The sequence below is a fragment of the Amphimedon queenslandica genome, unplaced genomic scaffold (genome assembly GCF_000090795.2).
Source record: "Amphimedon queenslandica unplaced genomic scaffold, v1.1 AMPQUscaffold_13236, whole genome shotgun sequence".
Classification (NCBI taxonomy): Eukaryota; Metazoa; Porifera; class Demospongiae; order Haplosclerida; family Niphatidae; genus Amphimedon; species Amphimedon queenslandica.
In genome coordinates this window covers 86114-106383 of record NW_003546528.1, presented here as the reverse complement: position 1 = coordinate 106383, position 20270 = coordinate 86114, and the positions used below count along the sequence as shown (strand labels likewise).

The 20270-nt window shown below is 36.8% G+C and overlaps 5 protein-coding genes and 1 long non-coding RNA gene across 7 annotated transcripts in view; 2 read left to right on the top strand and 4 right to left on the bottom strand.

Annotated features, from left to right (window-relative positions):
* Nucleotides 1–2549, bottom strand: part of LOC100637970 (lysosome membrane protein 2-like) — a 3123-nt gene extending 574 nt beyond the window's left edge. Inside the window, exons 1-9 of one of the 2 annotated variants that reach the window (XM_019999826.1) lie at nt 2234–2549; nt 2025–2182; nt 1527–1677; nt 1210–1473; nt 755–1127; nt 586–704; nt 443–516; nt 255–343; nt 95–216 (exon numbers count right to left, since the gene is read on the bottom strand). In XM_019999826.1, the coding sequence (XP_019855385.1) occupies nt 113–216; nt 255–343; nt 443–516; nt 586–704; nt 755–1127; nt 1210–1473; nt 1527–1677; nt 2025–2182; nt 2234–2461 (1560 nt within the window). In that variant the 5' untranslated portion in view covers nt 2462–2549 and the 3' untranslated portion in view covers nt 95–112. The remainder of the gene's footprint in view (nt 1–94; nt 217–254; nt 344–442; nt 517–585; nt 705–754; nt 1128–1209; nt 1474–1526; nt 1678–2024; nt 2183–2233) is intronic. The other variant, XM_003388526.3, reaches the window with a different exon arrangement.
* A 96-nt stretch (nt 2550–2645) lies between these two features.
* On the bottom strand, nt 2646–3705 carry LOC109584183 (uncharacterized). Its single transcript, XR_002185897.1, has 3 exons — nt 3654–3705; nt 3038–3600; nt 2646–2990 (listed from the first exon to the last, which is right to left on the bottom strand). It is a non-coding gene; the product is annotated as an uncharacterized LOC109584183 (long non-coding RNA).
* Nucleotides 3706–3856: 151 nt separating this feature from the next.
* On the top strand, nt 3857–10251 carry LOC100637845 (scavenger receptor cysteine-rich type 1 protein M130-like). The gene is made up of 20 exons (XM_019999814.1): nt 3857–3957; nt 4003–4170; nt 4338–4652; nt 4725–4925; nt 4972–5292; nt 5386–5571; nt 5874–6030; nt 6192–6349; nt 6517–6864; nt 6921–7232; nt 7277–7606; nt 7655–8308; nt 8390–8563; nt 8622–8669; nt 8714–8881; nt 9007–9102; nt 9162–9491; nt 9553–9620; nt 9667–10121; nt 10172–10251. Exons 1-20 carry the CDS (start codon nt 3894–3896, stop codon nt 10245–10247), a joined length of 4629 nt encoding a protein of 1542 aa, XP_019855373.1. The 5' UTR covers nt 3857–3893; the 3' UTR covers nt 10248–10251.
* Nucleotides 10159–15331, bottom strand: LOC100637722 (mannosyl-oligosaccharide glucosidase GCS1-like). Its single transcript, XM_019999815.1, has 21 exons — nt 14973–15331; nt 14887–14925; nt 14673–14836; nt 14162–14373; nt 13913–14107; nt 13709–13858; nt 13580–13665; nt 13504–13534; nt 13295–13417; nt 13043–13138; nt 12892–12990; nt 12773–12841; nt 12526–12727; nt 12391–12476; nt 12277–12343; nt 12184–12223; nt 12020–12128; nt 11909–11968; nt 10991–11133; nt 10415–10502; nt 10159–10366 (listed from the first exon to the last, which is right to left on the bottom strand). The coding sequence occupies exons 1-21, from the start codon at nt 15275–15277 to the stop codon at nt 10304–10306; spliced, it is 2427 nt and encodes an 808-aa protein (XP_019855374.1). The 5' UTR covers nt 15278–15331; the 3' UTR covers nt 10159–10303.
* An 89-nt stretch (nt 15332–15420) lies between these two features.
* Nucleotides 15421–17567, top strand: LOC100639496 (WD repeat-containing protein 61-like). The gene is made up of 11 exons (XM_003388538.3): nt 15421–15576; nt 15620–15647; nt 15695–15800; nt 15846–15937; nt 15986–16072; nt 16116–16264; nt 16329–16422; nt 16591–16684; nt 16741–16833; nt 17267–17345; nt 17390–17567. The coding sequence occupies exons 1-11, from the start codon at nt 15499–15501 to the stop codon at nt 17477–17479; spliced, it is 990 nt and encodes a 329-aa protein (XP_003388586.2). The 5' UTR covers nt 15421–15498; the 3' UTR covers nt 17480–17567.
* On the bottom strand, nt 17531–20218 carry LOC100639369 (probable dTDP-glucose 4,6-dehydratase). Its single transcript, XM_003388537.3, has 11 exons — nt 20094–20218; nt 19916–20034; nt 19449–19592; nt 19291–19404; nt 18769–18860; nt 18581–18642; nt 18472–18524; nt 18300–18426; nt 18051–18250; nt 17799–17900; nt 17531–17742 (listed from the first exon to the last, which is right to left on the bottom strand). The coding sequence occupies exons 1-11, from the start codon at nt 20134–20136 to the stop codon at nt 17668–17670; spliced, it is 1131 nt and encodes a 376-aa protein (XP_003388585.1). The 5' UTR covers nt 20137–20218; the 3' UTR covers nt 17531–17667.
* Between the last annotated feature and the right edge of the window lie 52 nt (nt 20219–20270).

The following is a 20270-nucleotide window of genomic DNA, read 5'->3' as shown; positions in this document are numbered from 1 at the left end:
ACCCAATTATTAGCAGTTGTATATTATTAGTATACTGACAGTATATTATTAATATGCTAGCAGTATATTATTAGTATATTATTAGTATACTGACCTGATACAGATGCTACCGTTATTGCAGATATTTGTATTGTGTTGATTGGTTTATACACAGTATCTCTAAATGTACTGGCAATTGACTCGTTAAGAGACCCAGTCTATGAGAGGGAGAGGGAGGAAGAGAGAGAGAAAGGGGGAGAGGGAGAGGGAGAGAGAGTAGCAGCTGCTAGTATTATTAGTGGTTACCTCTTCAACCCACAGTAAAGGCAGGTAGGTTGTATTGATTGGCAAATGAGATAAATCACTAAAAATACAATAAAATACTAATAATAATTTACTAATAAAAATAATAATAGTAACTCCATCTTTATAATAATAATAATGATGATGATGATGAACATACGGTATGTCTTCGTATTGTTTGAGTTGGATGTTAATTTGTAACCTCTTGGCAGCATGCAGCACAGCACCAGTTATCTATAATAATAATAATCATAATAATAAATGAATCATTAATTATTTATATGCAGATGTGTTCTTTCTCACTGGTTCAACGTTAAGGAATGAATCATGTTTGTCCCTGTTGCTAGGGGGACCATTAATATCATTAGTATAATATTCATCAGCATCAAGGAAGTGAGGCTTACTAACAAATATTGGGACATCTAAAAATGATAACAAATCAATACATTTATATACATGTACAGGCACTTACTTAGGGGGAACACAGCAGTGAGATTAAGTACACCATCAGGCCCGTCCATGTAGAATCCTTTGTCCTGATAAGCTTTCTGTAGCTCTTTCTGTGGTAGTCTGAACTGATACATCTTTATATCAAATTCAGTGATATCTTTATAATAGGTAAAGTAGCCAGATCTGAAGAGTTCATCCACATACACATCCAACACGTCAGTTCTTGATACTCCAGGATGGAACAGGAGTGCTTCAGTACCGTTGATCATCTGGGCATAAGGAGTGCCCCAACCGGTTATACTGGTTTTACCGTCATACATGAGATACTGTGCTGTAGTCTGGGGTGATCCTTTACCAGTGTAGACCATATTAGGACCAGCTGTATCAGTCTGGTGCTATAGTACAATAATAATAATAGTAACAGGATAAGTAATGATTGTGTGTCTAATTATAGTAACAGTTATGTTAGTGTGGTACCTCTAACTGGAAGAATCCACCATTGAGCTCCTTATGTAAATCAATAAATGTCACATTTGCTAACAAATCGGCCACAAACTTCAGAAAAGGATCTTCATAGCCCCAGAGTATCTCACTGACTGGTCGTGTCATTATTAGTTTCTCGTTAAAGTCTTTGTTCAATTCAGTTATTATAGTTTCAATTAGATCTTTAACAATAGTGTTGATTGGAGGTGGAAAAGTAGCAGAAATGTTTATTAGTTTTTCAAACTGGAGGAGAAATCCCTGGGGAAGATACAGATAAACCACACCCACTAACCCACCCACCCAGTCCTTACAATAAGAGGGAGGTTAATAGTGGTAATGTTAACATGACTTGGATCAAGTCTGTTTGATTTCTCTTTGTTAAAAATATACGAGGTATTTTCAAAATATTCCAAAATGGTCTCATCACTGTTCCATCTCAAATTATACTTCGTCTTCGACTCACTAAAATAACAAAAAGAACAACATTACTATCATATTAATACCATCATTATCGATCATCATCAATATTATATTATTGTCACAGGCTGAGCTAGTGCATCACTGACGTGTACTACAATAAACTCAAACACTTTATACTTTACTACTGCTACACTATAATCATATGATTGTATTGTACTACTGGAGTATACTGGACCTATTGTTGTGGTCTATATTGTTATGTAATGTTATGTACTCCAGGGCTGGGCTATTGCTGAGCTCATGTCAATCATGTGACACTAATCAACACAATAACACTATCAACTGACACACTAGCACTAGCACTAGGGGTGCAACCCTCTCTCTCTTACTTGTATACAAATGGTCCTATTTCTTTAATAGTAGCTTTCTCTCCATTTAAAAACTCATCTTTGTTAGTTAAGTTAAACATGTAGAAGGACATGTAGACAGCGGCACCAGGTTTAGACCATTGGTCTGTAGCTGCTGAACCTTTAGTTAACGATACTTGCTGTTTATAAGAATAATAATAATAATAAACCTTCGCTTGTTATTCTCTTACTTTAGCAATAAACTTATCAACTTCTTTATCAATGATACCATAGGATATAAGAACAGCTAGTACAGCAGCAATAATGGCGGTGGTTATCATAATACAGCAGAGAAGGCCACAGCAGGCACGGGAGCTGACACACCGGCCACACTTGCTCTCCTTCATTCTCCTGCCCCTGCCACCATCAACCCTCAGTAGCGGCTGCTCCTCTGGACTCCTACCATCATCATCACTCATCCTCTCTCCTCCTTAAAGACTAGTAGCTACAAACTGAGACACAAGAGAAGAGTCAGCCAGCAATAGCACAGGTCAATGGATCAGACCATGTCACACCTCCAGTCATAAACATGTGACCTAATTCCTCTTGTAAAGATCGCCCACGCAGTTGATTAGCTCTATAATAGCATTCAAACAAAGCATCTTTATTTTTTGGGCTGCTTACAACAATTTTCACAGCCTACTTGAATAATCATGACAAAAATTGGAAATAATATCATGTACACAACCATAAGAATATAAAAGGTAGTCTTATTATTGCATGAAAAAAGACCATCACTTGTTACTTCCACAAATCCATCCAATTTTGGCAAGACAAAGTGGAACATGACTTTGACTATTATGTTAACAATTATCCTCCAGTATGATCCTTTTCCTGAAATGCAAGTAATACAACATATAGCAAGGACTGAAATGATGACACCATCCAACAGCATCACAAAATGAGTCCAATTATTGCTAAAATGACAGTTAGTGATAAAGTACTGACCTATATATTATTAATAATACTTACCATTCAATACATATAATACTTACCAGTTACTTTAGTAATAAAATGGAGACCTATATCAAGGAGTAATGGACATATACAACCTAATACAAACTGTTCACACATTCTGCAGCAACCAGCCCCTCCCAATTTTGAAAATAAATAACAATATTCACAATAATAGTGACTTGATGCACAAAACCAAATGGCACAGAAACATAGCCTAAAATAGCTGTATAATGCAAAATTAATGTGCAGCAGCAATATACACTTATTGCTTAAAAGTTTCTATGTGGTTTCTGTTTGTTGCTATAACAATAGACAGTACAAATGGAGATAGCTAACTGGACAGCTAACATGATACATGAAAAAGCATCAAAACAAGATGATGATGATTTTGATGGGATCATTTTATCAAGATCAACAATAAAAGGTACAATACAGTGGATCACAATTTTCCAGAAACCATGAGCAGAGGCTCGGGAACAAGCTTCATCAGCATCTTTACCGATACAGGAGCAGGTAACTGCTGAAATTATAAACCCAAAAAGCAGCGTAAAACTATGAATGGTGAAACCACTGTGTCCACAATTAGTAATAAAGTGATGACCTACAGTAAAAAGCAATAATTATCATATTCACAATAGTAAACTTGTTATTTACCAGTTGTCCTAGTAACAAGATGTGACCCAACATCAATCAAAAGTGGAAGAATGATATCTAAATGCAAGAAAAATAATAATAGCACAATAACCATAAACCATTGTTGTTTACCCATTGTGGCTGCTGAATCATCAATGACAATAAGCTCCTCCCAAAAATAACAACATTCATTATTGATGCTATAAAAGATTATTCATTGAGAGAAAAACAACCCAGTTTGGGTGTGCCCCTTTACTGAAAATGCTGTTCATTATTGCAATATCTGTTATCATTAGTCTTCAATTAGGAGCCACATACAGTAATGGTAAGTACATTATCAGTTATTATTATCAGTTATTATTATCAACAGGTTGCAGTGAAGGCAGTGTTAGATTGGTAGGTCCTGATGTTAATGTCACTAGATATGGTAGACTAGAGATATGTTCATCTGGTCTGTGGCACAGTGTCTGTGCTGATGGTTCATTCTGTTCATTAACTGCTAAAGTGATCTGCAGGCAGTTAGGACTCTCTACTACTGGTAAGCAAGTACAGCCTTCATGGGTGGACAAGTAATGTAATACCTGAGGACTGAGATATCTGCTTGAGGTGAAGCTGAGGGCAGATATCAAGGGACTCAGGTATTATATTACTGATACTCACCTCCAGACACACACACACTGGTATATAACCTATGTATATGTACAGGTGCTCAAGCTTATGGTCTGGCTCTATTTGGTGAAGGTAATGGGACAGTTGGATATCAGGATGTCTCTTGCACTGGGAATGAGCTCAACATTACACAGTGCAACTACACCACACCTTCAACCTGCAGTCATGAGTTTGATGGAGGAGTACTCTGCAATCCTCAGGCAATATGTCTTGATGTCGGTGGGTTCTCTTCTTGCTGTGACACCTACCACTGCTATATCTCATACCCATACAACTGCTGGTGTGATGAACTCTGTCATTCAATGGATGACTGCTGTCCTGGGGTGGAGTTTACCTGCCCTCATCCAAACTGTGAGGACCTTTAACATTAATACAATAGTTACTTTAAAGATCACTCACTCTATAATCTCTTCATTCCTGTAGCTGTTCCCAGTAACCATTCAGAGCTAGGAGGTAATGCAGTCTGTACTTCAGTGGGTGATGTGAAGTTTGATGATGGCAACGAGACAGCTGGTCGTATTGCTGTATGTGACACTGACCACTACTGGAAGACAGTCTGTAGTACAGGCTTTACTGTCAATGAAGCAACTGTAGTGTGTAAGAGCTTAGGACTGAGTGTATCAAGTAAGAATAGAATTATTTATTTATTTTATTTATTGTTTTATTAAAGAGGTTACACCATTGTACAATAATAATGAATACGGTCAGGGACTTGAGGACGTTTATTCAAAGACCGTCAGTTGCTATGGCAACGAGTCACAGCTGTTAGACTGTAAAGGATACAAGAGTTGCTGTGGGCACCAGTATGACATAGGAGTGTCCTGTGAATCATCATGTACCTCTGGGACTATAAGACTGGTGGGTGGACCTACTGATAGGGAAGGACGAGTTGAAGTGTGTCACAATGGACGCTGGGGCACTATATGTGACAAGGAATGGGACATCTATGATGCATATGTGATCTGTAGGACAATGGGGCTACCATGGAGAGGTATACACACACACACACACTGCATGGCTGGTATCAATAGGAGAAGGTTTAAACTAGTGTTGATATAATGATCATTATTATGACCAATGATAGGTGCACAGGCATTTACTGGTGGATATACCAGCAGTGTGTATGGGTCAGGTACCACAGGTCAGGTGATATGGATTGAAGATATAGAGTGTACTGGAGAAGAGAATCAACTCAATGAGTGTGTCAGTGAGGATCAGTATGGAGACAAAGGGAACTGCCAGCATTCAAATGATGTCAGCATGATCTGTGGTAAGTATTGATCACTCTTTATCATCACTGTTTGAAAATAATTTATACAAAATTAGGACTGATTTTTAGTCAATTTTTGGAAAAAACATTTTTTACATTTTGGCCTATTTCTCAAAATAGTCATAACTCAAAAAATTGAAGTCAGAATCAGCTCAAACTTTCTACGCAGCATAAGGACATCAATATGTATCAGAAAATGTAATAAAATTTGGGGTGATTTCGGAGCCATTTAAAAAATACCATACTATTATTGATATTAACATTATCATTATGATTATAATTATTATCAATGCATCATGTAGCCCCAGGTCCCTGTGCATTAGCTGGTTATAATGAAACATGTTGTGATCCATCTACTGGTGCCAGTTGTCAAGGAGTTAACCCAAACACCGTCTGTCACTGCTCACTCGACTGTGAGGATCACAATGACTGCTGCATTGATGCAGACTTGATATGCCAGTAAACAACATTAGTCACTATCATTATTATTATTATTGTCATTATTATTATTATTATTATTATTATTGTCATTATTATTATTATTATTATTATTATTATTATTATTATTATTATTATTATTATTATTATTATTATTATTATTATTATTAATCAATTTTTAGGTGTCATAACTATGATCTAAGACTAGTGGGTGGTACAGTACCTAATGAAGGTCGTGTTGAGATGTGTTATGAAGGAGAATGGGGTACCATCTGTGATGATTATTGGGGCAACCGAGATGCACAAGTTGTGTGTCGTCAATTAGGATACTTGTCAACAGGTAAATTCACCAAGTAATGTAATACCTGAGGACTGAGATATCTGCTTGAGGTGAAGCTGAGGGCAGATATCAAGGGACTCAGGTATTACATTACTGATACTCACCTCCACTGGTAACTCCATACAACACTTAGATTGAATATATTACATAATATTTTCTATTCCTAGGAGCTCGGGCATTTAGTTATGCATACTTTGGTCAAGGAACAGGTTCAATATACTTGGATAATGTTTACTGTAATGGACAAGAGTCAAAACTGATAGACTGTCCACGTGGTTACAAGAACATAGGAGACCATAACTGTGTTCATTATGAAGATGCTAGTGTAAGATGTCATGTAGCACCAGAGTGTACTTCACCTGACATAAGACTGGCTAATGGAGAGAACAGCTTTGAAGGAGAACTACAGATCTGTCATAATGGAGCATGGAGCAAAGCCTGTATTATTGATAATTACCTTTACGTGTCAAAAAATGCACTTGTAGCATGCAGGACAATATTTGGATCAACAAAAGGTAAGAAATAACATTATCAATTTATTATTATTATTTATTTATATATTTATTTGTAGTAAGTACATTCTATTTTTCATACAGTTGGTGGTCATCAGGTTCACCAGGAGTTGGTTCAATAAGGTGCAATGGATATGAGAGCAATCTTGCTAACTGTTTTGATGACTACAACACTTACAAGAACTGCCCCAATGCTGTATTAACCTGCTACCCTCAGTGGAGGTATGCTGGTCAACCAATGTTAATACCAGGACCTCAGTATGGTCGACTACTGGTCAGTGTTGACGATACCTGGGGCACTGTCTGTAAGGACCTGTTTGATGTCAATGACGCTAGAGTTGTATGCATTGAACTGGGACTACCAGCAAGCAGTAAGTGACTGATAACATTACACTATCTGTTTTTATACCATTAGGTCCCAGGGTGTACAGGGATGGTCAGTTTGGAGCTGGCAGGGGGCAGATACATTATAACTATGTTCAATGCAATGGGTCTGAGACACACCTCAATAACTGCACCAAGACCACCATTGGGATATACTGCTCTCATTATGATGATGTGGGGGTGGGGTGTGAAGAGAGTTGTACTAACGGGACTGTGAGACTCATTGAAGGAGGAGCTCCCAATGAAGGACGTGTTGAAATATGTGCGAATGAGATGTGGGGGACCATATGTGACACTGAGGGATCATGGGGAGCTGAAGAAGCAACTGTTATATGCAGACAGTTAGGACTACCCCACACTGGTAAGATACACTGGATACTGTATACACATTATGCTGGTCTCTTAATAGCTGCACAACCTGCTGCTTATAATGAATTTGGACCAGGAGCTGATCCATTCCAATACACAAAGGTTCAGTGTACAGGGAGTGAAGAAAGCATTGAGCTCTGTGATAAATATGAAGCTACTTTATGCAGCACACACAACCAAGATGTTGGAGTCAAGTGTATTGGAGCATGTACCACTGGGAGTGTATCACTAGTTGATGGTAACAATGTAACTAATGGAAGACTGCAGGTCTGTTTGGGAGGTCACTGGGGAACAGTCTGTGACAACAGGTTCAATGAACTAGACGCAATGATAGTCTGCAAGCAGTTAGGGTACCCTCATGAAGGAGCTGAAGTTAGGGAAGGAGGTTTTTATGGAGGAGGTACGGAGTATGGAATAGCCCTGACCTCACTCTCATGTCAAGGGAACGAACAATCAATAACAGACTGTGTGTTTGGTACCGGGTCCGATGTTAACTGTAACCATGACAATGATGTGGGCGTGGTTTGTCAGGATACATGTACAAATGGAGACATTAGATTGGCCGATAAAGAAGGAGAGAATGGAGGAAGAATTGAAGTTTGTTACAACAAGAAATGGGGAACTATCTGTCACAAGGGATGGACTACTGAAGACGCAAGAGTGGCTTGTTACCAATTGGGATATGATCCAACCTGTAAGGTCTAATGCATATACATGTACTTGTGTAGCATATTTAGTTTGAGCTGATTCTGATTCAATTATTATCATTATTTAGATGTTAGAACATTCAGTGGCAATAAGTTTGGTCCAGGAATTGGTCCAGTTCAATTTAAAGATATCAATTGTACAGGAAATGAGACAGACCTCAAGTACTGTTCAGTTGATATTGGCACCAGTGACTGCAGTCATAATGAAGACTCTGGCTTAAGATGTGATGGAAATAAACTGGGTAATCCATTATAACCTAATACTTATTATTATTATTATTATTATTATTATTATTATAGTTAATGACACTCGTATTGGCTATATGCCTAATCCACTTCCTTCTCCTGGTATGTGTAGATGTATCGTTATACTGTTATAATATTTATATTAGGGTATATTACTAATTCAAGTATTAGTGTATTGAACAACACTGCAGTTGAAATACACTGGAACAAACCCCACAATGGGCAGAGTGTACCAGTTCAGTATAACATTACAATAGGGAGTAGGACAGTCAGTGTCATTGGAAGTGAATACAGTGTTATCATTAATAATCTAAGTAAGATATTATTGATTATTATTATTATTATTATTATTATTGATTATTATTATTATTATTATTGTTATTATTATTGATTATTATTATTATTATTATTATTATTATTTATTTTCGTTATTAATAAGGTCCTGGTGTACTGTACTCATATCAGGTTGTTGTTAGTAATATTTTTGGTCCAGGACTGCCACAGACTTCCAATCATTTCTTCACTGCTGAACTAGGTAAAGCTAATTTGTAAGGGAAGGAGCTTTTAAAACACTAACTTTCTTTTCACTTGTAGCTCCAGTTGGTGCTGTTACTATACAAAGTGTTGAGTGGGTCAATGATTACACTGTCCAGCTGGTGTGGAGTCCCTTAGCATTGACTGAGGCTCGTGGATTCATTAGCAATTATAATATAAATATATCATCATATGTTAATGGTACCTGTGGGATTGAACCAGTAGCAACAGACTCAGCACCAGCTAATAATAATGATACTAACAGTAATATTAATCACACCATAGCAACAAGAGGTGGTGTGATGGTTCCTTCACTGATATACTGTGTGACAATAACTGCTAACAACTCCATTGGAACCGGACCCAATAGCAGCCCTTTCATCATTAACAGTACTAGCAATACTATTCATTAATATACACAGTAATTATTAATAGTTATTTCTTTATGTAGTTACAAGTTTCGAAAAGATACAGTTAATAATTAATTTATTAAACACAGATACATGTGACAGTTGGAGTGTAAGTTAATGTTAATTAATTATTAAGAATGATTACTTTATAACAGGAAAGTAATAAATTCATTAAAATACACGATATCATTAACGCTGTCACCATGGCAATACAGGAGCGTTGCTATGACTGCCAGTTTTCATCAGAATACATTAACAACGGAAGATTTACATGTACCAGGGAAGAGGGTGTGGTCCTATTCTCGGCTAACCTATACTCCACCAGTACCAGTAGATACCTACAGCTAATGGAGGAATGGTTGTCTGCTGGTAATGCAACTTTGAATGTGAACGGGCAAATATTTAAAATGGACACAACATGCAACGATGAGAGGCAGTTTGGATTTAATGGACAATTTTGCATCATTAATAATGATGATAATAATAACCTAATAATTAGCATTAGTTCAGGAGCAGGTGGAACAGTATTGATCATTATTATATTAATTAGTGTGTTCGTTACCAGTGGATACTGCTTCTATAAGAAGAAAAGGCTATTACCCCATAAAAGGTAATGGATGGATTCTATTTTTAGAATTAAAGGTATTGTTCTATATTTAGTAACAGACTTGACATCAACATGAAAAAAATAGAAGAAAAAGATGATGACGACATCAAAATAACAACATTATACTAATATTTATTAATGTATTGTAATTTATTATTACTAATTGTTAATTGTCCATTCTTTTATTAATATTTTTCAGACATTATTAACACAACCAGTGAAGACCAGCCAGTGAATGGGTGTGTACCCTGTAATCAATCAATTAATTAATTAATTAATGATGATAATTGTCTCACTTTGCCCTTTCCATTCCTATCGTTATACTGTTCCCAAATGAATCCAGTTGATTTATATTGTGTATACATATTATTAATAATATTATTCCTAAAAAATAAATATAGATATTATTAAAATAGACTAAGGGAGCCACACTAAGACAAAAGAGTAGGAAGAGTTTGCCAGCTTGCATGGCTAGTCTAAGTTGAATAACCTTATCTTACTGTGAAAGTAAAAAAATGGCAGCTAGGTAACAGTAGGTCTAGTAAGTTTTTGCAGTAAATGGTGAGCAAGATAAGACTGAGCAGCTGTTCAAAATTTCTCCAGCAGCAAAAGTTAAAAAAAGAGATGTATATAATCTTCTTTATCAACAGTCACTCCACCTTACCTAACCATTAGTAACTACAGCACCTTAGGATCCTCAAGGACTGGACAAGAAAGTAATTAAAAGACCTCCATTAGGTTCCAACTATAAGTTTCCTTTCATGATGAAAGGTTCAATGTACACTGATCTGATTGCTTAGGATCACTTACATTAGTTTACTTTATTATTATTATTATTATTATTATTACATGTGTATTATTATTATTATTACCTCAATCTTTTATAAATATTTCCTGCTATTTCTTGATAAGGTCCTTTTATATTCTTGTAATGATTCAAAGCTTTCAAAGTTAAGTAGTTTATGTTAATCCAAATAGCACCTCTCCAATATGGCTTATCATGAGCTGTGTTAGCCTGTAAAGAAACAAATCATATTATTAAAATGAAGAATTTTATTTATATCTTTTTCAACTTCGGTGAAACTTGGCCAAAGTCCCAGTACTATAGTACAGGGACTTTAGTCCGATTTTCGAGAAACTTCAAAAATTCATAAAAAATCCAATTTTAATCGGAATCAGCTCAAACTTTCTACACAGCATAAGTACATTTATATGCATCAGAAAATGTAATAAAATTGAGGAATTTTCTACTTGTCAATTTTGGTGAAATTTGACAAAAATCCCTGTACTATAGTATAGGGACTTTAGTCCGATTTTCGAGCAACTTCAAAAATTCATAAAAAATCCAATTTTAATCAGAATCAGCTCAAACTTTCTACACAACATAAGTACATGTATATGCATCAGAAAATGTAATAAAATTGAGAAATTTCTACTTGTCAATTTTGGTGAAATTTGACAAAAATCCCTGTACTATAGTACAGGGACTTTAGTCTGATTTTCGAGAAACTTCAAAAATTCATAAAAAATCCAATTTTAATCGGAATCAGCTTAAACTTTCTATGCAACATAAGTATATGTATCAGAAAATGTAATAAAATTAAAGAATTCTCTCCTTTTTAATTTTGGTAAAATTTGCCAAAATCACTGTACTATTAGTAACGCGGTAGCATTACTAAGTAGGATTCACCCCCAAAAAAATGGCTGCCACGACTTTTGCAGCCTTGCTAATAGTACAGGGACTTTGGCCAATTTTTGAGCAATTTCACATAAATGTTATATAGTCTTACTTTGCTGTAGAAAGGATCAGACTTTGATAAAGATCTTAAACCATAATCTGTCCACAGTAACTATAAAAGTCATTAATAATAGCAGCAGGAATGAAAGGAACAGGAACCTACTGATTCATTATTAATATGAGTGAGGGTAGCCTCCAGCTGGAGTGAATCAGGTGGCAACAGTTTCATCAAAAATGGAAACAAATTAACATAACCAAAACTGTCAACAAATCTGATAAACAACAACAAACAAATAAATAAATGAATAAATATATTAGTTAACATACTTCAAACGAGGCTCTTTCATAACTTTCCTAATTTTAACAGCTAAAGAAAGAAAGGGAGGATCCTTTCATAATTAAACATTATTAACATCTTACGAGGATTAGCGTCTCTATCAGTAACTAGTTTAACACTAGAAGTGTGTAACCCGTAATCACTGTATACCTATTGGATCAGTATAACTCAGTATAACTCAGTAAAACTCTGTTCACCTGTCTCTTAGTGTCCCAATGAAGTTTATTCAAAGTATCAAAATCATTCAAAGACTTTAAATATTCTTTATAATCATCAGTAGGAACTAATAATAATAAATAATAATAATAATTAATAATAATATCACATGATACCTTTAATGATATTTCCAATTTTAATTAATACACTAGTTGCTAGGCTGAGCCAGCACCTGAGGTCAATATGGTACTCATCACTGGTTGGGTGGGAGGCCCTTGGGTAGTCGTCCAGTCCTGAGGTAAGGGTCTTTGGGTTCAGTTCACTGAAAGTGGAGCCATTCCTTCCCTTCCACTGATAAGTGAAGGGCCTTGGGCCTTTCTAATTATAGGTATAAAGTAATATTGAAATGGACGTGATCATTACCTGCGTCCTAATAAACCAGTTATACCATGCTTCTAATCTTGGATATATTCTCTTTAAATAATTAACATCCTAAAAAGGTGAAGTCAGAATCAGCTTCCCTCGCTTTAAGTGTTTATTACCATCAGTTTATTAGTTCCTTCCATCCTATCCACCAGTGCCTCCACAGTGAGGAACAGTGCTGGAGGATTAGCATTGCTGCTGTACTGAACCACAAACTCCTGCATACACAGGTTACCATAGCAACAGTGACCATAGCAACCAGGTAAATACCTCAGGTACTTTGCTAAGAGCCTCTTCCCCCAATATCTGCTCCCTAGGGATCCAACCATCAGCATTGAGCATATCCAACCAGTGACCCAATACGTCCTACACACAATGACACCCTCTTATGTATCACATATTATACATGTACATGTACATGTACAGTGGTATACAGTGATACCCTACCACCACATAATACATTCACAATAACAGTAACACCCTCTATCACATTACACGAGTACATGTGCTCTGTAGCTGTACCTTTACAATGTCAGTGTCCCATTGTGTTACTAGTAGCTGGTGGAATCCTTCGTCCCAGAGGAAACCACGAGGAAAGAATGAACGAGAAGGGACCCCAGTGTATAGTGGGGCTGGGAAATAATTCTAATCATTAATAATAATAATAATAATAATAATAATAATAATAATAATAATAATAATAATATATTAATTAATAATAGTACACTTACTATTGGTTTCTTCATACCAGGAGCCATTACGCTAAAATGAATAGTTATTGATAGTTATTAATAGTTATTAACTAACAGTGATTCTCCATAAAAGTACGAAATGCTTCCAATTAAGTTACTAAATGCTGACTGTGCAAAAACTATCATATCATCAGAGAATCCCTGGAATATAATGATAACAATAGCAACTTCAACTTCCAAATACCTTTTCTTTAAGGTTGAACGTTTCTTCAAATTTCTTATTAAAATAATTTGAATATTTAGCCAGTTCCTCTCTAAACCTCTCCCCGACCAGCGGAACCTGTTCCCCTGATGAATACGTGACCTCAAACTCCAACGGCAACTGACCATGCATCTAACAATTAATAACAATTAATAACTACTAATAACTGTAAACCACACCCATTACCTGATACACGACTAGTTTTGTTTTCTTAGAGTCAAATATGTATCGCTCTCCAGGGAACAATGGACTCCGCCCCTCCTTCAGTACCGTCTCAATAAAATGAGATAACAGACTGATCTTGTTAAGATCGGTTGCTAGGTAACTGTAATACGGTTGCCTAGCAACGGTTGGTGTGAAATTAATCCTAAAGTTACCAATCTAAAAGAACACATCATATATTATCAGAATAAAAATATTGTCTCTCTCTCTTACCGTATCAATGTCTCCAGTAATACTTTCAATAGTGCTTCCAGAGTTTCCTAATTCAAAACTCAATTCTTCCGTCCCTTCATTAAATACATAGAACAATAATGATATTGTCGCATTTTCAGACGAGCGAGAGTCTGCCCTGATCCTGGCAGTCCATGATTCACCAAGTGCTCCTGGTAACGTGTTGATGATAAAACTGGTGGAGAGTTTCATATCTAGAGGAGGAGGGCCAGTAATGATCATATACTGTAGAGTTAATTATCCACTTTTATAACTTTGTTTGATGCACATACATGTGCTTATGTTGCATAGAAAGTTTGAGCTAATTCTGATTAAAACTGGATTTGTAACAAATTTTTTAATTTGCTCTAAAATTGGTCCAAAACTGTCACAAATTTCGTGACAATGGAACTAATGTCCATCCATTATCTAATACTGATAATGTTACTAATATAGACTATGAGGTTTTGCTTGTCACAGATTTCGTGCAACCTACTGGTTAGACTGCACTTACAAGAGTCTGTTATTTCTTGCTGTCCAAAGCTCCTTCCATCATGCTGGCCCCACCCATACCTCCCAAGATTATCAGCATGTTGACATGTGTGACGAATATATAGAGATACTTCACCAGTGGGTGTGGCCAGGCCATACATCCAGGCCATTCCAACCACTAAAGACCTGTAAATGTACGCAATAATAAATAAATAAATAAATAATTAATTAATTACCGTGGCAATCGTGGTCTCATTCCAAAATAGACGTTTGATCTAAAGTGTGCATTAATTAGAACAAAACCCCGCCCCATATTAATTACCTGTAGCTCCCCCACAGTCTCTCCTTGTACTGGGCCCCTCCCATCATTTCATCGTTAATGACGCGAGGCAATCCGATTGGTTGATTCAGTGATGATGTCATAGCCCAGCGTACACACACAGCAATCAATACTGATACTAGAGCCACGCCCACTCCAGAGGCTATGAGGAACGGTAGAGAAACCTTCCTGCTACTGCTTCCTTTACTCTTAGCCCCACCAGGAGAAGAGACCCTCTGGCGGCTCCTGTCTACTCTAGTACTCCCTCCGGTCCCTTTCAGCTTCTTACCGCCACCAGTCCTGCTCATCTTCACAGAACTGTACTCAAGATAAGAGCACGTGGTTGAAATAAACGGAGTTGTGGTTTTGTCCGGTTATTCTAACCACGTGGAAATGGCGGATTTAAAACGATAAAGTCCCGTTTGTTTTTTTAGTTTTTTTTCTCCTTTATCAAGGCTATAAGGTCCTTACTCCTACATAATAAAATAATAAATTAATTATACAACAATTACTTTAAGTACCAGCCAGTATGGCTCCACTCACTCAACTGAGTGTGATTTCATATTTAACCCTTTCTTCACTTAGTTTTAAAACAAGAATTATCATGGTAGATTGTGATTGTTGTTATTTTATTATTTTCTTTGCATTAGTTCAGTGTATTAGCAAGAAAAGAACAAGGTAAGTTATTATATTAACTGATCACGTGATCCTCACGTGATCTACAGCTCATGAGGATGGTATATGGTGTGTCTACTGGTCTAACCCATCGACCGACGGCACTGAGTACCTGGTCACTGGTAGCGTGGACAACACAACCAAAATATGGAGCTGGTAAATGGTAATAAATAATAATTAACTAGTGACCACACCCACCAGGAGTGACGGGCTGTCTATGTTGGACCTTCGGGCTACACTTGAGGGGCATCAATTAGGAGTAGTTTCCGTGGCAACAGATCCTACCGCTAAAAGTACATGAAAATGGGTGTGGTCTCATTAATTTAATTAATTATTCATAGTTTTAGCTTCAAGTGGACTGGATGGTAACATCAGATTATGGGATCTTGAAAGTGGCTCCTTCATAAAGAGCATTGACAGAGGACCAAGTGAGTCCAATTCTTATACTGGTATTAACTCCGCCCTTTCTAGTGGACGTGTGGACTGTTGTTTTCACACCTGATGGCCGTTACCTAGCAACTGGTAGTCATGGCGGCAAGATTAATCTGTACGAGATTGAAAGTGGATCAAAGTCGAACTCTTTCGACACACGAGGGAAATTTACACTCAGCGTAGCCTGTGTAATTAATAATAATAATAATAATAATAATAATAATAATAATGTGTTCGTCCCTTATCTCTCAGTCTCCTGACAATAAGTTGATTGCTTGTGGAGCTGTTGATGGAATTATTAATCTATTTGATCTTCAGTCTGGTAAACTCTTACACACCCTTGAAGGTAACCCTCCCCCTAACACACTGACCCCTCCCCTCCCCTAACACACTGACCCCTCCCCTTCCCTAACACACTGACCCCTCCCCTCCCCTAACACACTGACCCCTCCCCTCTCCTAACACACTGACCCCTCCCCTCTCCTAACACACTGACCCCTCCCCTCCCCCACAGGTCATGCTATGCCAGTGAGGTCATTATGTTTCTCTCCTGATTCACAGCTGCTGGTAACTGCCTCTGATGATAAAGACATTAAAATATATGATGTGTAAGAAATGATGTGTCACTTATTCTGTTCTCTACTATAGAGTGTCCTTCTGATAGTCAACATGGCAACCTTGTCAGTACTATATCTGGACACAGTTCCTGGGTCCTCTCTGTCTGTTTCTCCTCTGACAATCAACACATATTGACTGGGTAAATTATTATCTGTCCAGTATACATGTTACACAGTGTTCTTATGCTTGAGCTGATTCCAGACAGTATAGACAATGGGTGCATGTTCATGTATAAGGATTCACTCAGTAATGAATGTTTGGTTGATGAATACATACAAGTACACGTACATATCTCATTGATGTGTGAATACATATACATGTACATGATACAGTACGTGTACTGTACAGTGTATTTCCTCATCTATTGACTGGTGGTATCACCACAGCACATGATGAGTAATAACTGTCTGAGACTGTGTGTGTCTGGACATATGTTAAAAGAATGTCTATATAATGTCTGTATGTTTATGTATGTGTCTACTCTCTGTCTGTTAACATACCTACTGGTGCATCATGTTGTAACACTGTCTGTCCCTCCCTCCCTCTCTCTCTCTCCCCTCCCTCTCTAATAGTTCAAGTGATAGGTCAGTTAAGATATGGGATACCACCTCAAGACAATGTAACCACACTTTTAAGGAGCATAATGACCAGGTGAGACCTCTAGTGGGTGTGTCCTAATATTCCGTTATTAATAGGTATGGGGCGTGGCTTATAACAATACTGGGACTAGAGCTGCTTCAGTTTCTGATGACAGACAACTAATAATCTATAATCAACCGTCTTAACATGATATTAACACGATATTGATGCACTGCTAACATGATATTAACATGATATATTGAAACATGATATTGATGTACTCTCTTCATTTAACATTTGAATACTACAAAAATGACAGACCATGAATTAAAAATAATGAAAACTAATAATGATGTTTAATAACTATTAATAACCAGTTCATAACTATTAATAACTAGTCTTCACTGGATGCTGCTGCTGCTGCTAGAGATGGGGGGAACAGACCAGAACCAACATAATCATCAACAACCTATCATTAATTATCATTAATTATTGTTAATGAATTAATTGGTTTATTGTTCTGACTTGTTTCAATCCTTCAGCTGTCATCTTTGGATGTTCAAAGGTGAATCCAGTTTTTTCCAGCTTTGATCCATTGATGTGAAGATGTTTATTGTAGAGGAGCTCCTGGAATTATCATAATCATCAATATAACAGCATTATTTGAAACACTAAACAACACTGACTAACAATATACTAACAATATACAAAAAATACACTATTACTAACAATATACTAACAATATACTAATAATAGACCTATGTACATGTACAGTACCTTATCCAGGTAAGGTGTGAGAGGAGTATTAACGATACCGCATTCATTGCAAGCCTCAGACCATGGGCCCAGGTGCTTCTCATTGGAACCATCAACCACATCAGTCATGTTCAGTCTCGCCAGGTTAGACAGGACGGTACCATGGTAACCGTATCGGATACCAAATATGGTCGATACTAATTCTGATATACTTCCTTGAGCTATCATGTTAATATCATGTTAATATCATGTTAATATCAGATCACATACTTGAGTGTCCTTGATCCACCACATTATATATCTCTCCATTGGCCCCAGTGTCCTTAATGTGCCACATTGCTCTACTCAAGTCATGAACATGGACAGTGTCCATTCTCAAGTCTTTGGTCCAGAGCAGCTAATGAAAGGACAGTAGGAGCTATAACTATAGGTGGCTATTTACCTCCATTTTTTCTTTAAGCTGTCTATAAACAGCACCAATTATCAGTCTAGGAGCTAATAGGGTAAAGGATTAATTCAATTACTACTGATCGTAATTACTGATAACTAACTTATTCCATATTTGTCTCCAATCCCATAGACTATGGCTGGTCTCAGTATTACATACTTCAAACTGTAAAAGTCAATAATTATGATAACACATTATATCCTAAACAATCATTGACAATATCTTTATACATAGTTTGCATACCACAAATACCCCTCCCTCTCTCTCTCTCTCTCCCTCTTTATCTCTTACTCTGGTATAGTAGCTAGGGATTTCTCTGCCTCCAGTTTATGTTTTCCGATTAATGTCCACGGATCAACTTTACTATCCTCAGAGCTGATTCCCTAATGTACGATATATCACATAAAACCAATCAATACGAACGTGTAATCATGTACTTGTGCTCTGTGGCAGCTTTAGCTGATTCCAGTCAAATTGAATTTTTATGAATTTTAAAGTGCTCAATAATTGGACCAAAGTCCCTGTACTATTACCCAAAATTCACCAAAAACAAAAAGGTGAGAATCCTCTATTTTTATTACATTTCCTGATGCATATACATGCATTTATGTTGCATAGAAAGTTTGAGCTAATTCGAATTAAAATTGGACTTTTTATAAGTTTTAAAAGTTGCTCAAAAATCAAGTAAAAGTCCCTGTACTATAGCACATGGTCTCGGGCCAAATTTCACCAAAAATGAAAAGGAAAGAATTCTCTATTTTTATTACATTTCCTGATACACATACATGTATCAGTGCTACTGCTGTCCCTTACCTTGTCACTGTTGTAGACTTGAGCAGTAGATACTTCAATAAATCTCTTGACTCCAGTGGCAGCTGCTTCTCTGGCGCAATTAACACTGACATTATAAACCAGCTCCTTGTACACCTGTTGGCATGGTAACACACACGTACAGTGTAAGCTCTGCCTACCTCCTCTGTCTGTCCGTATTTAGTTTCAGCTGCTAAATTAAAAACATAATCGAACCCAAGACCGTTTGAATCCTTGAACAACCTCTGACAGGATGAAGGATTGGAAAGATTAGCCTGACAGAAATCAACAGATTTGAATATTTCCTAAATACGAGAAACAAAAATAATCTAATGATGTAGGCTTGCTACAATAGACATTTTGGATCAAGAAAGTTAATTGTCTGTTATACAGAGGTGTCCTTTATGTGGAGGTTATTTTACAATGTTTTATACAGTAAGGAATGTAACTGGTACACTAGGTGCTGTCCGTTAAATGGAGGTGTACGCTATAGAGAGTGTCCATTAAGAGAGGCTATACTGTACAAGACTCGCTGATACTAGAATAACTTTACTACAGTCCGAGCTACAGCCTCTTACAAATGTACAGTGTATAAGGAGGTGCACAAGAAGTTGTATTCATTGATTACCTTGTGTTTATCATTCAACCAGCCAGTGCTTGGCGGGACTTTATCAATGACTCTTATCTTTGAAGCTAAATTGTTCTCAACAAGAAACTGGACGAAATTCCTACCCACAAATCCAACGCCTACACCAAAAACAAAATAGAAAGTGACTAGCAGTAGGAATAATAACAACAACTGATACCTCCAGTTACTAATACACGAGGTTTGCCATCAGTTTCAGCCATGACTAGGAGACCAGGACAGGAGAAAAAGAGAAAGAGGAGGTCTAAACAAACAAAGATCTTTAGCTGCTTACAGGAAGATACACCCACGCACAGTAAGTACATCCTCTCATTAATATTTTATTATTATGTACTCT

Bases quoted from the DNA above. Each gene is read 5' to 3' on its own strand.
- LOC100639369 (XM_003388537.3), bottom strand. From the start codon at position 20,136: ATGGCTGAAACTGATGGCAAACCTCGTGTATTAGTAACTGGAG. The intron at 19,593-19,915 runs GTAATCAATGAA...TCTCGTATTTAG, and splicing joins GGTTGAATGATAAACACAAG to GAAATATTCAAATCTGTTGA. The intron at 17,901-18,050 runs GTACTGTACATG...TGATAATTCCAG, and splicing joins TCACACCTTACCTGGATAAG to GAGCTCCTCTACAATAAACA.
- LOC100637845 (XM_019999814.1), top strand. From the start codon at position 3,894: ATGCTGTTCATTATTGCAATATCTGTTATCATTAGTCTTCAATTAGGA. The intron at 5,293-5,385 runs GTATACACACAC...GACCAATGATAG, and splicing joins AATGGGGCTACCATGGAGAG to GTGCACAGGCATTTACTGGT. The intron at 9,103-9,161 runs GTAAAGCTAATT...TTTCACTTGTAG, and splicing joins TTTCTTCACTGCTGAACTAG to CTCCAGTTGGTGCTGTTACT.
- LOC100639496 (XM_003388538.3), top strand. From the start codon at position 15,499: ATGGCTCCACTCACTCAACTGAGTGTGATTTCATATTTAACCCTTTCT. The intron at 15,801-15,845 runs GTAAATGGTAAT...CACACCCACCAG, and splicing joins ACAACCAAAATATGGAGCTG to GAGTGACGGGCTGTCTATGT. The intron at 16,265-16,328 runs GTAATTAATAAT...CTTATCTCTCAG, and splicing joins TTACACTCAGCGTAGCCTGT to TCTCCTGACAATAAGTTGAT.
- LOC100637722 (XM_019999815.1), bottom strand. From the start codon at position 15,277: ATGAGCAGGACTGGTGGCGGTAAGAAGCTGAAAGGGACCGGAGGGAGT. The intron at 12,344-12,390 runs GTGAACAGAGTT...CTGATCCAATAG, and splicing joins ATTGGGACACTAAGAGACAG to GTATACAGTGATTACGGGTT. The intron at 10,503-10,990 runs GTAATAATAATA...TTTATTTTTTAG, and splicing joins AATATTTATAAAAGATTGAG to GAATAATATTATTAATAATA.